General features: G+C 47.2%; 1 protein-coding gene across 2 annotated transcripts in view; it reads right to left on the minus strand.

Moving 5' to 3' along the window:
- LOC134932184 (uncharacterized) overlaps positions 1 to 12612 on the minus strand; it is a 234945-nt gene that overhangs the window by 17224 nt on the left and 205109 nt on the right. For both annotated transcript variants that reach the window (XM_063926365.1, XM_063926366.1), the window contains one exon: positions 4181 to 4241. In XM_063926365.1, coding sequence (XP_063782435.1) covers positions 4181 to 4241 — 61 coding nt within the window. The remainder of the gene's footprint in view (positions 1 to 4180; positions 4242 to 12612) is intronic.

Raw genomic sequence — 12612 nt, forward strand, 5'->3', positions numbered from 1 at the left:
TGATGAGGCGGCCAGATTGGAACATGAAGGTATGCATCCTTGATATCCAGAGACACTAGGAATTCCCCCTCTTCCAGACCTGAGTTCACTGCTCTCAGAGACTCCATCTTGAATTTGAACACACGTAAGTACGGGTTCAATGACTTGAGGTTCAAAATTGGTCTTACCAAACCGTCCGGTTTTGGCACTACAAACAAGTTGGAATAGTACCCCTGGTTTAACTGATGAGGTGGAACTGGAACAATGACGTGAGTCTGTACCAGTTTTTGGAAGGCATGTTGTAAAGTTATACTTGCTTCTTGTGAAACTGGCAAACTTGATTTGAAAAATCTGTGAGGTGGGAGCTCTTGGAACTCCAGTCTGTAGCCCTGGGAAATAAAACTTATGACCTGGGGATCCTGGCACGAATTTGACCAGATCTGACTGGAGAATTGTGGGTGTGCTCCCACCTGACAGCCTTCCAGGCATTGCGGTCCACAGTCATGCTGAAGTCTTTGAGGAAGCAGAGCCTGAGCTCTGTTCCTGAGCACCTGCTGTTGCTGGTTTGCGTGGATTACCTCTTGCGCCGCTGGAGGACGTAGAAGCACCTCTGGATTTGTCCTTGAACTTGGCCATCCAAAAGGATTGTAACTTAGAAGCTGAATAAGTCTTCTTGGTTGGGGGGGCTGCGGAAGGAAGATACGTAGACTTACCCGCAGTAGCTGTGGAGATCCATTTGTCTAATTCATCTCCAAACAAGGCCTCTCCTGTGAATGGTAGGCCTTCCACGCCTTTCCTGGAATCCGCATCAGCAGTCCACTGGCGTAGCCATAAACCCCTGCGTGCCGACACTGCCATAGCGGTGGTGCGAGCATTAAGCACCTCTATTTCCTTGATGGCATCCACAATAAAGTTCGCAGAGTCCTGTATATGCTGCTGGAGTTAGAAAACATCCCCCCTAGATAAGGAATCCAACCCCTCAATTAGGTTACCTGACTATTTAGCAATGGCTTTAGTGATCCACGCACATGCAATAGTGGGTCTTTGGGCCACCCCAGCAGCTGTGTACAATGATTTGAGTGTAGTCTCAATTTTACGATCAGCCGTGTCTTTCAGGGAGGCTGCACCAGGAACAGGCAATACAATTTTACGTGACAGCCTAGAGACTGATGCGTCCACTCTCTGTGGATTTTCCCATTTTTTCCTATCCTCCAGAGGAAAAGGAAAAGATGAGAGCAACCTTTTAGGGATCTGAAACTTTTTATCAGGATTAACCCATGATTCTTCGAACAGGGTATTCAATTCATTTGACGCAGGAAAAATGACTGAGGACTTCTTTTTTTACATTAAAATAAGATTCCTCACTCTCTTCTGACACCTTATCGGGAATATGCAGAACATCTGTGATAGCCTCTATAAGAGCCTCTATTCCCTGTGACAGAGCTGCATCCCCCCCCCCTCTCCCCCTCCTGGGTCCACCTCTCCCTCCCCATGTCTAACCTGTCAGCTTCAGAGTCAGACTGCAAGATATGGGCCAGAGATCGCTTTTGCGGACAAATGGGAGGTGACTGAGACGCCGTTTCTGTTCGTAAACTCATCCACAGTTTGTTTTAAGTACTGCGTCTCTTTCTCATTGCGGGACAATTTTGTAGAAAGAGATGAGATCATTCCCTTAAGAGAATTAACCCATTCCGGTTTAGCCCCGCTAGTCATTGAACCCTGAGTACCCAGTAGTGAGCCCCCCGGTGAAGAGGAACACTCTGCGGTACAAGACACGCACTCTCTGCCTGACATAATGTAATGTGACAGAGCACACACACACACACACACACACACACACACACACACACACACACACACACACACACACGAAAGGTTAAGCACAATTAACCCACAAAGAGCCCTTCAGGGAGACACAGAGTTGTTTGGAGCCGGCCCCCACTGTGCCCTTATCACTAATGCCAAGCTTAGCTGGGTCGCAGACCAAGTACCCGGATAGGGAACTCAGTACACCAATAATCGCTCCCCCCCTGCTATGACCCCCTGGTACTGCTGAGGTAATCTGGAGTCACACTGGAGGAGCTGCGCGTCCCTGTCCTGTCAACGTCTGTGTCCACTGCAGAGGGAAAATGGCGCTGGTGAGCTCCTGATCCTCTCATAGTGAAGCTACGCCCCTTCAATGGCGCGCGGTCTTCCTGCCTTTTTTATACTGGCTGAGGAAACTGGTGCTTAAAATGGAGAGACCCGTTTTAAGGGGGTCATTCCGAGTTGTTCGCTCGCAAGCTGCTTTAAGCAGCTTTGCACACGCTAAGCCGCCGCCTACTGGGAGTGAATCTTAGCTTATCAAAATTGCGAACGAAAGATTAGCAGAATTGCGAATAGACACTTCTTAGCAGTTTCTGAGTAGCTCCAGACTTACTCGGCATCTGCGATCATTTCAGTGCTTGTCGTTCCTGGTTTGACGTCACAAACACACCCAGCGTTCGCCCAGACACTTCTCCGTTTCTCCAGCCACTCCCGCGTTTTTCCCAGAAACGGTAGCGTTTTTTCGCACACACCCATAAAACGGCCAGTTTCCGCCCAGAAACACCCACTTCCTGTCAATCACATTCCGATCACCAGAACGAAGAAAAAACCTTGTAATGCCGTGAGTAAAATACCTAACTGCATAGCAAATTTACTTGGCGCAGTCGCACTGCGGACATTGCGCATGCGCATTAGCGACTAATCGCTCCGTTGCGAGAAAAAAATAACGAGCGAACAACTCGGAATGACTCCCAAAGGCTGTTGTGCCAGTATGGGTACTGTGTACATTGTACGGGGACGTAGCCGTGTACTGTGTCCAGAGACGCATTCCACCACGTGTGGAAGCCATGCGTCTCTGTACCATCATGCCGCCATAATGGCTGGTGCCCCGCTAGCCAGGGTGCCGGCTCAGTACTCACCACTCTTCATTCTTCTGGCTCTCTTAGGGGTGGCGGCGTGCTGCGGGACTGTACACTTGCCGTGGTGGGCTTGCGAATAGGTCCCTCAGGAGCTCAGTGTCCTGTCAGCGGGGAACGGGACCATAAACCCTTCAAGAGGTTGGGCCGTTGAACCCCTCCCCCCCCCAGTCCCCACAGGACCCCAGTATCCTCTAGGACGTAAGAGAAATTAATGTAATAAAGGATACAAATAAATAATGCACATATTTATCTACATCAGTTTTCGTATCCTTTATTATTTATAAATCTGCTAGTGAACATATCACTTTGTGAAAATAATATTGCTAAGTGTTTGTAATAAAATATTTTAGGAAGTGATGGAAACCAATAACTACTCGCACACAATGGACCTGATTCAGACCCTGATAGATGTAGAATATTGGACACAAGTGCGTGATGTTCTACAGACGTGCATGCATACGTCCTGTTGGTTATGCAGATCAGAACTGTATGGAGATCTATTAAATTCTGATAGGCATTCCTGTGTAGTGACGGTGGAGTGGCTCACATGTCGGGAGTGTGTCGGTGTCAGGGACTACATGAAAAGATGCAGTTCCACTGACAATGATGGACAGCTTCCATCAGACATTCTGAGCAACCACAGGGTGTGAACAATGTTCAACATATGGTGCGACTATTTGCACACGAGATTAGAGCAGCAGCTGGCGCGCATCTCAGTCGTTAGTCCATCAGTTGCAGCATAAGCATAAATGTGTAGTAGCGGCTGCGACAAGAGTTGTTGCCACTACTGCTATAGCGTTCACCTCTGAATATACCTCAATATCACAGAATATAACGCAGTATACAATGCTGCCTACAGTGGCCATGCCGCCCACCACCTGGGCCCACCGGGTAGGCATTTGATATGCCGGCTGTCGGGATCCCGGCACTCACCATACCGACGCCGGAATCCCGACAGCTGGCATAACGACAACTATTCTCCCTCTTGGGGTGTCCACTACACCCCTAGAGGGAGCCGTGCCCGGAGCGTGGCGAGTGCAGTGAGTCTGTAATGGATCCCAAGCGCCGGCATAACATACTACACCCACCCACCTGAAGTCTCGATGGCCCTGTGCTAGGCTAGACCCGGCAGTTGTACGCATCGTTTTGTGATACCACACCTTAATAAATAATTTCCAACCAAAATCTGGTGGTGCACTTTCTGCTACACAAAAGCAAAGCCGCGGTTATATCAGAAGCTTTCTGCATGTACCAACCTTTCATAAGAGATTCATTTTTTTCTCGCAACATTTTAATTTCAGAAGCCATTGTGGATATCTAAATAGAAAAAAGAAAATGTAATTATTTGGTTGTTAATCAGGCACATTACAGCGCTTAGCCTACATTCAGCAGGAATTGCCTTGATCCATCACAAGGAATCCCATTTTGCTCCCATTGTTGTACCTGACAATCAATGACTTACCAATGACCATTAAATCACATAAATAGACACACCACTTCACAAAAGGCAGGATAGAAAGTTATCATCCATAATAACTGTTTTTTGCAGTGATTCTTAGAGTTGCACAAGTCTGTGTCACAGTACTAGGCTAAATTTAAATTTACAAAGAATGTGTAAATGAAAAAATAATCTACATATAATTACAAATAAACCTCCAGTGCCGTAACTAGGTGTGTGCAGATGGTGCCTTGCACACAGCGCATTTGTGCTGTGGTCGCACCATCTGCATCCACCCCAACTGGCCGACTTTGTGTATTATGATAGCTGCTGGCAGTTATATTACAGCCGCTGCAGTGCTGATCAGGCAAAATGTGTATCCGCCGTGTGCTAGTCCCTCCCACCCCTCTCCGCCTTCTGTGGGACTTCCGGGTATCTTGCGCCTGCAGAGCTCAGCTGACGCTGAGGACACAAGATGGCAGGGAGGGGTGGATTCATGGGCCACCAGGGAACCCACTGTGCAGGAGCACTCATGCTGTCGAATTGCTCAGCTCGCTGTTGCCAACAGCGTGTACCAGAGGCCCCGTCTGTGTGAACGCCTGAGCACCAGGTTCACTGGCCGCACAGGCTGTAGATGACAGTTCCAGCACATCTACTGTTATCCCGTTCTGCATGCCCAGGATCACGTCCCTGATCCTCCCCCACATGTCAGTGTGTGTAGGGGAGCAGAGCCGGCCATAGGCATAGGCAAACTAGGCAATTGCCTAGGGCATTTGATATGCATAGGGTCATCAGCAGCTTCTGCTGATTAAAATGATATGCAGCATGCCTATATTCTGTGTGTAGCATTTCATATGCAGATACAGCCACAGTCTAACACAGTATATAGGCATGCTGCATATCATTTTAATCAGCAGAATCTGCTTGTGCATCCTAGCCACATAGCAATGCAAATAAGATGCACTTTTATAAAAAAAAAAAAAGGTGTGCCCGACATTAGCATTGAGGCAATATTTATGAGGACACATCTGTAGCCAAGCAGAGGCAGAGGTCACAGTGTTAGTGGCAGTGTGAGTGCTGTGTGCATGTGAGTGGGTTGGTTGTGCAGTAGTGTTCAGAATATGTGTAAGGAGCATTATGTGTGTCATGTAAAAATGCATTAATAATGTGCAACATATGTGTAAGGGGCACTATGTGTGTCATTATGTGTATAAAGGCATTAATAATGTGCGGCATATGTGTAACAGGGTACTACTGTATGTGTGGCATTATGTGTATAGGGGCACTAATAATGTGCAGCAAATGTGTAGGGGGCACTATGTATGTCATTATGTGTATAAGGGCATTCATAATGTGCGGCATATGTGTAAGGGACATTATGTGTAAAAGGGCATTAATAAAGGTTGTCATAATGTGTAAGGCACATTATGTTTATAAGGAAAATTAATAAGGTGTCTCATGTGTAAGTTGCATTACTGTGTGGAATGTGTATAAATGCATTACTAATGTGTGGCATTATGTTTAAAAGGTGCTCTACTATGTGGCGTTGCAAATAGAAAGGGCACCAATGTGTCGTCTAATGTGAATAAAGAGCAATCGGGTGTGGTGTAATGTGAATAAGGAGCAATTCAGTGTGATGTAATGTGAATAAGGGGCTCTACTGTGAGGAGTAACGTTTATAAGGTAAAGTGATACTACTGTGGGATGTAATATGAATTATGGACACTATCGCATGATCATATGTGAATAAAGTTGCAGTACTGTGTGGCGTAATTGGAATTGGGGTTATTGCGTGGCCATGCCCCTTGCCAGCAAAAACACACCCCTTTTTGGGCTGTGCGCCAAATGTGCGAACTGTTCCTATTTAAAATATAGGGGTACAAGGTCAGAGGCGGAACCAGCGGTGGTGTTAGGGGGCACCAGCCAAAATCTTGCCTAGAGCATCATATTGGTTAGGGCCGGCTCTGTAGGGGAGTCAGGAGGACCGGACGCCAGGCAAGGTGTGAGAGTGTGCAGGGTCACCAAGAAAGCTGCAGCAGCAGTGAGACGTTCGGGTTCTCACCCTGACCCCAGTGACTGCATACTAGTGAATTGTAACCCCGCCCACAAGCCTGTGACCACGCCCCTGTTCCTTCCCCATGTGTGTGTAAGGAGTCAGGAGGATGCCAGGCAGTATGTGACAGTGTGCAGGGTCACCAAGAAGGCTGTAGCAGCAGTGTGACACGTCTGGGATCTCACCCCATTGACTGCATAGTGAGAGTACTGTAACCCCGCCCCACAAGCTCGGGGTCACACCCCCTTTTCTCCCCCACATGTGAGTGTGTGTAGAGGAGTCAAGAGGATGCCAGGCATGATGTGGCAGTGTGCAGGGGGTCACCAAGAAAGCTGCAGCATTGTGACATCTCCAGTCCAGAATCTCACCCCAGTGATTGAACAGAGTGAGTAACCCCGCCCCCACTGCCCATTACTACAGCCCCATTACTCTGCCAGACATGACCCCATCCCTAGTCAATATAGGGCACTATGGAAAGTAGAGACTTTGGGGAGATTCAAATGTTTGAAAAGTCAGTTGGGTGTTCCTGTCTATTAGATAGGAAAAACCAGACACCCAACTGACTTTTCAAACAATTTAATATCCCCCATTGAATGCTGACATCTCCCTAGCGATGATGAGCAATGTGTCAGCCAGTGTATAACTGTAGCGTTGTGCCCGGCTCCCTCTCTGCATGACGCATTGCTGCTGATATACAATAGCCGGCAGTGCTGGGCAGCAGTCTCAGTCTCCCCGTGTGCTCCACCCCACTCCTCCTCCACTCGTGCAGCAGCCCATTGTCCTTGCAGCATACAGGCTGGTACGGGGATGCGCCTCCTTCCGGGAGGGAGCTGCACAGAAGATGCCGGGCGGACGTTTTTGAACAGGGCCACCGCCACCACTGTCATGGCCGCCCGCACTCCCAGGAAGAGGAAGCTCCGCCGCCAGGTGAGTGCACTGCTGTTACCATTACATAGGTACCTGTGTGCGTGTCTCTCCCCTATGTGCTCAGGCTAGGCTCTGGCTACTGAAGCCTAGCTGTTGCAGCATACTGCCAGTCATGTAAATTAAGCCACAGCATCTCTATCCATCTCCCTCCTCTCTCTGTCTCCTTCCACCACACACTCTCTGTTTCTCTACTTGCCACCTTTCTTTCTCTCTCCCTCCCAACCCTATCTCTCCCCCTCTCTTTCTCTCTCGTGACTCTACCTGCCGTAATGTATAAAAGGAGACTCTACATGCCTTAATGTATAAAACGTGGCTCTACCTACTATAATGTGTAAAAGGGGGCTCTACCAGGCGTAATATGTGACAGGGGCTCTACCTGGCATAATAGGTAAAAGGGGCTCTACCTGGTGTAATGTGGTGTAAGTGGCGCTACTGTGCGGCGTAATTTGAATAATGGAGACTACTGTGCAGTGTCATATGAAGTGGAATTATTTTGTGGCCACGCCCCTATATTTTTTGTCACGCTCCATAGGCGAGCACTGGCCCTATTTTAAATATGGGGGGGGGGGCGCCGATGCTGTTTCTTGCACACAGCGCTGAAATGTCTAGTTACGGCACTGTAAACCTCCATTGTTATTTACAGAGCAATGCTTTTAGGATATGAACATATTAATAAAAGCTTAAATAGAACGTTTTACTTGTGTGTTAACATTGTTTTTACATGATGCATAGTGTACAGGCATGCAGTCTGGAAATGAGTACTAAAGAAAATCCCACGCATACAAGTTATACAAGTTAAATATTTTGAATTAAAGATCTTTTCATAAACCATATTTTAACGGAAAGATTTGTACACACACAGAGCAATGTAACTATGATCACCCAAATATACTCAGCATGAGCAGAAACAGATTGGGTTCAATATGTTGGCGGTTGGGATTCCGATGGTCAGAATACAGACTGCGGTATCCGAATGTTGAGAATCCCGACAGGGGAAGGTAAGTATACTTACCTTTCCCCAATGGCCTCCTAACCCTCCCTTTTAGCAGCCTAAACCCAACCCTTCCCCCTCGCAGCCTAACCCTAACCCTCCCTGGTGATGCCTAAACCTAATCTCCCACATGTTTTAAGGTGCATATAATATATTCATATTCGACTAGACCAAACAATTTTCACTACAAGTGGGCCACGTAAAAGGAAATATCAATCTCCATACTTGAAAATTGTATCACTAGGTGTGTGGGTAGATTAAATTATTGCAATTAAAAGGTTTACTGGTTGTCGAAATAAATCCCGACACTACTCGATGTTCTATTTCAATGATTGTGATATCATAGATGTACTGTTAATGTTGCATTTCATTGATTGTGATGTCATAGAGGCACTGTCAATGTTGTATTTCCTTGATTGGGATGTCATAGAGGTGCTGTCAATATTGAATTTCCTTGATTGTAATGTCATAGAGGTGATTAGATTTTGAATTTCAATGCATTTTGATGTAACTGATGTGTTTTGGATGTTGAATTCCAATGATTGTGATGTAACAGGTGATTAGAGTTTGAATTTCAATGCATTTTGATGTCATTGATGTGTTTTCGATGTTGAATTTCAATTATTGTGATATCATAGAGGTGCTTTCGATTTCGGATTACAATGCATTGTGATGTTATAGAGGTGTTTTCGATGTTGTATTTCAATGATTGTGATGCATTAGAGGTGGTTTAGATTTTGAATTACAATGAATTGTGATGTCATAGAGGTGCTGTCAATGTTGAATTTAATTGATTGTGATGTCATAGAAGTGATTCGATTTTCAAATTTCAGTGCATTTTGATGTCATAGAGGTGGTTTTGATTTTGAGTTACAATGAATTGTGAATTCATAGAGATGCAGTCAATGCTGAATTTCATTGATTGTGATGTCATAGAGGTGACATTATGTAAGGGCTCAAGTAGAGTTGGATGTACATTTGTTTTACTGTATGTGTATAAAATACTGTTTTCAGGCATGCAAAAAAAAAGTCTATGTTTAGAATTTGGTGCATATTACACTTATGCGTCTTTAAATTTGCAGAGGGAGAATGGGGATAGCAACCATAGGTCTAGTACAGTAAGGTTGTGACTCAAGCAGGCCTGGATGCATGTGCAGATACATTTGTCAGGAAGCATATGTCTTGCAGGGACTCGAAGGCACGTGCGACAAAACACAATGATAATGATATTAATCAGCAGCACAAGGTAGCCCCCTCTGATTGCGGTTTGGCGCCTCTAGATGATAAAGGGGTCTGTTTGCTAAGTCTTGCATGGAGATAAAGTGGCCGGAGTTAAAGTCCCAACCAACCAGCTCCTGTCATTTTTCAAATACAACCTGTGACATAACAGGAGCTGATTGGCTGGTACTTTATCCAGTTTATCTCCATCCAAGGCTTAGTAAATAGACCCCATATTACCTAATTATTTTTGTTATTTAATTAAGTCAAAAACATCTACTTAAAAATTTATATAGCTATTTTAGTGGGGGGAAAATATGCCTAGTGGGTATTTACGACCTCTGTAGGGGCTAGCAGACTCATGTAGCATTATCACCTTTGTCGCCATACATCATCCTGTAGATAGTGACCCCCTGCAGCATTCCCTAACTATTAGTGCCAACCACGCCCTCCAGAGTCTGTATGTCCATTACCACGTTTGTGTCATGCTTGTAACCAGTGCTTAAAGAAAGTGGTCTGAGAGGTGGTGGAATTCACCGCTCTTCCCCCCCACCCCCTCCCCAGTAGGTACCATTGCCACACCCCTAGCCCTTTCCACCTTGCAGATGCAAAACACACAGCCCCTCCCACCTGGTGATGTCACACCCCTAGTCCCTCTCCTCAAGTGAGCAATGTAGCAGCATCACTCTCCCTGCCATTGTATAATAATCACCGATTATGATATAATTGCAGAGCAAATGATGCTACTACATTGCTCTCTTTCACCCAATAGTGGGGGTGATTCAGACCTGATCGTAGATGTGCTAAATTTAGCACATCTACAATCAGCTTCCCTGACATGCGGGGGGATGCCCAGCACAGGGCTAGTCCGCCCCTTGATCACTGCTATACTACCCTCAAGTCTGCCTTCCGGTCTATCCCACGTGCTGCACTCGGCCTATCTGACCACTGCCTCGTCCATCTACTCCCTACCTATACACAGAAGCTGAGAGCAGTTAAGCCTGTCGTTAAGACTGTTAAGAAATGGACCAATGAGGCCAAGATGAAGCTCCAGGCCTGCTTTGACTGCACGGAATGGGGGGTCTTTGAAGCCTCGGCAACCGACCTGAATGACTTGACAGACACTGTCACATCCTACATCAGCTACTGTGAGGACATGTGTGTACCTACCAAGACTTACCGCATTTACAACAACAACAAGCCCTGGTTCAATGCCCAGCTCAGGCAACTTCGTCGAGCCAAAGAGGAGGCCTATAGCAGCGGTGACAGAGCACTATACAACCGTACTAGGAACTCTCTGACTAAAGGAATCAGGCTAGCAAAAAAGCGGTTCTCGGACAAGCTGACAAACGATCTCCCCACCAATGACCCCGTATCTGTATGGAAAGGAATGCAATCCATAACCAACTATAGGAAAACATCAAAGTCCACCGCCATGCACCAAGACCTTGCAGATGAACTGAACCACTTTTATTGCAGGTTCGCAAAAGAAGTCCCCTGCAACCCAAACAATCACCTCTACGATGCCCCGAACACCGACGGCCAACCCCAGGCACTGCAAGTCACCCAAGAAGAGGTGGAGGCATTGGCCCTCATTCCGAGTTGTTCGCTCGTTCTTTTTCATCGCATCGCAGTGAAAATCCGCTTAGTACGCATGCGCAAAGTTCGCACTGCGACTGCGCCAAGTAACTTTACTATGAAGAAAGTATTTTTACTCACGGCTTTTTCCTCGCTCCGGCGATCGTAATGTGATTGACAGGAAATGGGTGTTACTGGGCGGAAACACGGCGTTTCAGGGGCGTGTGGCTGAAAACGCTACCGTTTCCGGAAAAAACGCAGGAGTGGCCGGAGAAACGGTGGGAGTGCCTGGGCGAACGCTGGGTGTGTTTGTGACGTCAACCAGGAACGACAAGCACTGAACTGATCGCACAGGCAGAGTAAGTCTGGAGCTACTCTGAAACTGCTAAGTAGTTAGTAATCGCAATATTGCGAATACATCGGTCGCAATTTTAAGAAGCTAAGATTCACTCCCAGTAGGCGGCGGCTTAGCGTGTGTAACTCTGCTAAATTCGCCTTGCGACCGATCAACTCGGAATGAGGGCCCTTGTTCAAAAGGGCCAAAACCAGGAAAGCTCCGGGTCCTGACGGAGTGTCACCATCTGCCCTAAGAGCATGTGCGGGTCAGCTCGCCCCCATATTCACCAAGATCTTCAATAAATCGCTGGAGCTACAGAAAGTCCCTTCCTGTCTCAAAAGGTCTACTATAGTCCCGGTCCCCAAGAAACCCACTATCACGAACCTGAACGACTACATGCCGATAGCACTGACGTCTGTGGTCATGAAAACGTTTGAGCGTCTGGTTTTGAATCACCTGAAAACTGTGACTGGCCCCCAACTGGACCCCCTGCAGTTCGCCTATCGCTCAAATCGGTGTGTCGAGGATGCAGTCAACCTGGGCCTGCACTACATTCTACAGCACCTAGACATTCCCGGTACCTACGCGAGGGTCCTGTTTGTCGATTTCAGCTCGGCCTTCAATACAATCGTCCCCAGCATCCTCCACCCCAAATTACTTCGCCTAGGGGTCCCAGAAGCTACCTGTTCCTGGATAATAGACTTCCTGACAGATAGGACACAGGTGGTGAAAGTGGGGGAATTCACCTCTCAAGCGCGGTCCATTAGTACAGGGGCCCCTCAGGGCTGTGTCCTCTCACCCCTGCTCTTCTCCCTGTACACAAATGACTGTACCTCAGAGGCGCAATCAGTAAGGATCATCAAATTCGCCGATGACACCACCGTCATCGGCCTCATCAAGGATGGGGACGAATCGGCCTATAGACGGGAAGTAGACTGGCTGGCCCAGTGGTGCATCCACAACAACCTCGAGCTCAACCCCCTCAAAACTGTCGAGATGATAGTGGACTTCAGGAAGAAGTCATCTAGTGCACCTCCGCTAACGATTGCTGACAGTGTGGTATCGCTAGTGGACTCCTTCAAGTTTCTAGGGACCACAATCTCCCGGGACCTTAAATGGGGGTCCAACGCTGACGCCACTGTTGGG

The sequence above is a fragment of the Pseudophryne corroboree genome, chromosome 6, assembly GCF_028390025.1.
Source record: "Pseudophryne corroboree isolate aPseCor3 chromosome 6, aPseCor3.hap2, whole genome shotgun sequence".
NCBI classification, from domain to species: domain Eukaryota; kingdom Metazoa; phylum Chordata; class Amphibia; order Anura; family Myobatrachidae; genus Pseudophryne; species Pseudophryne corroboree.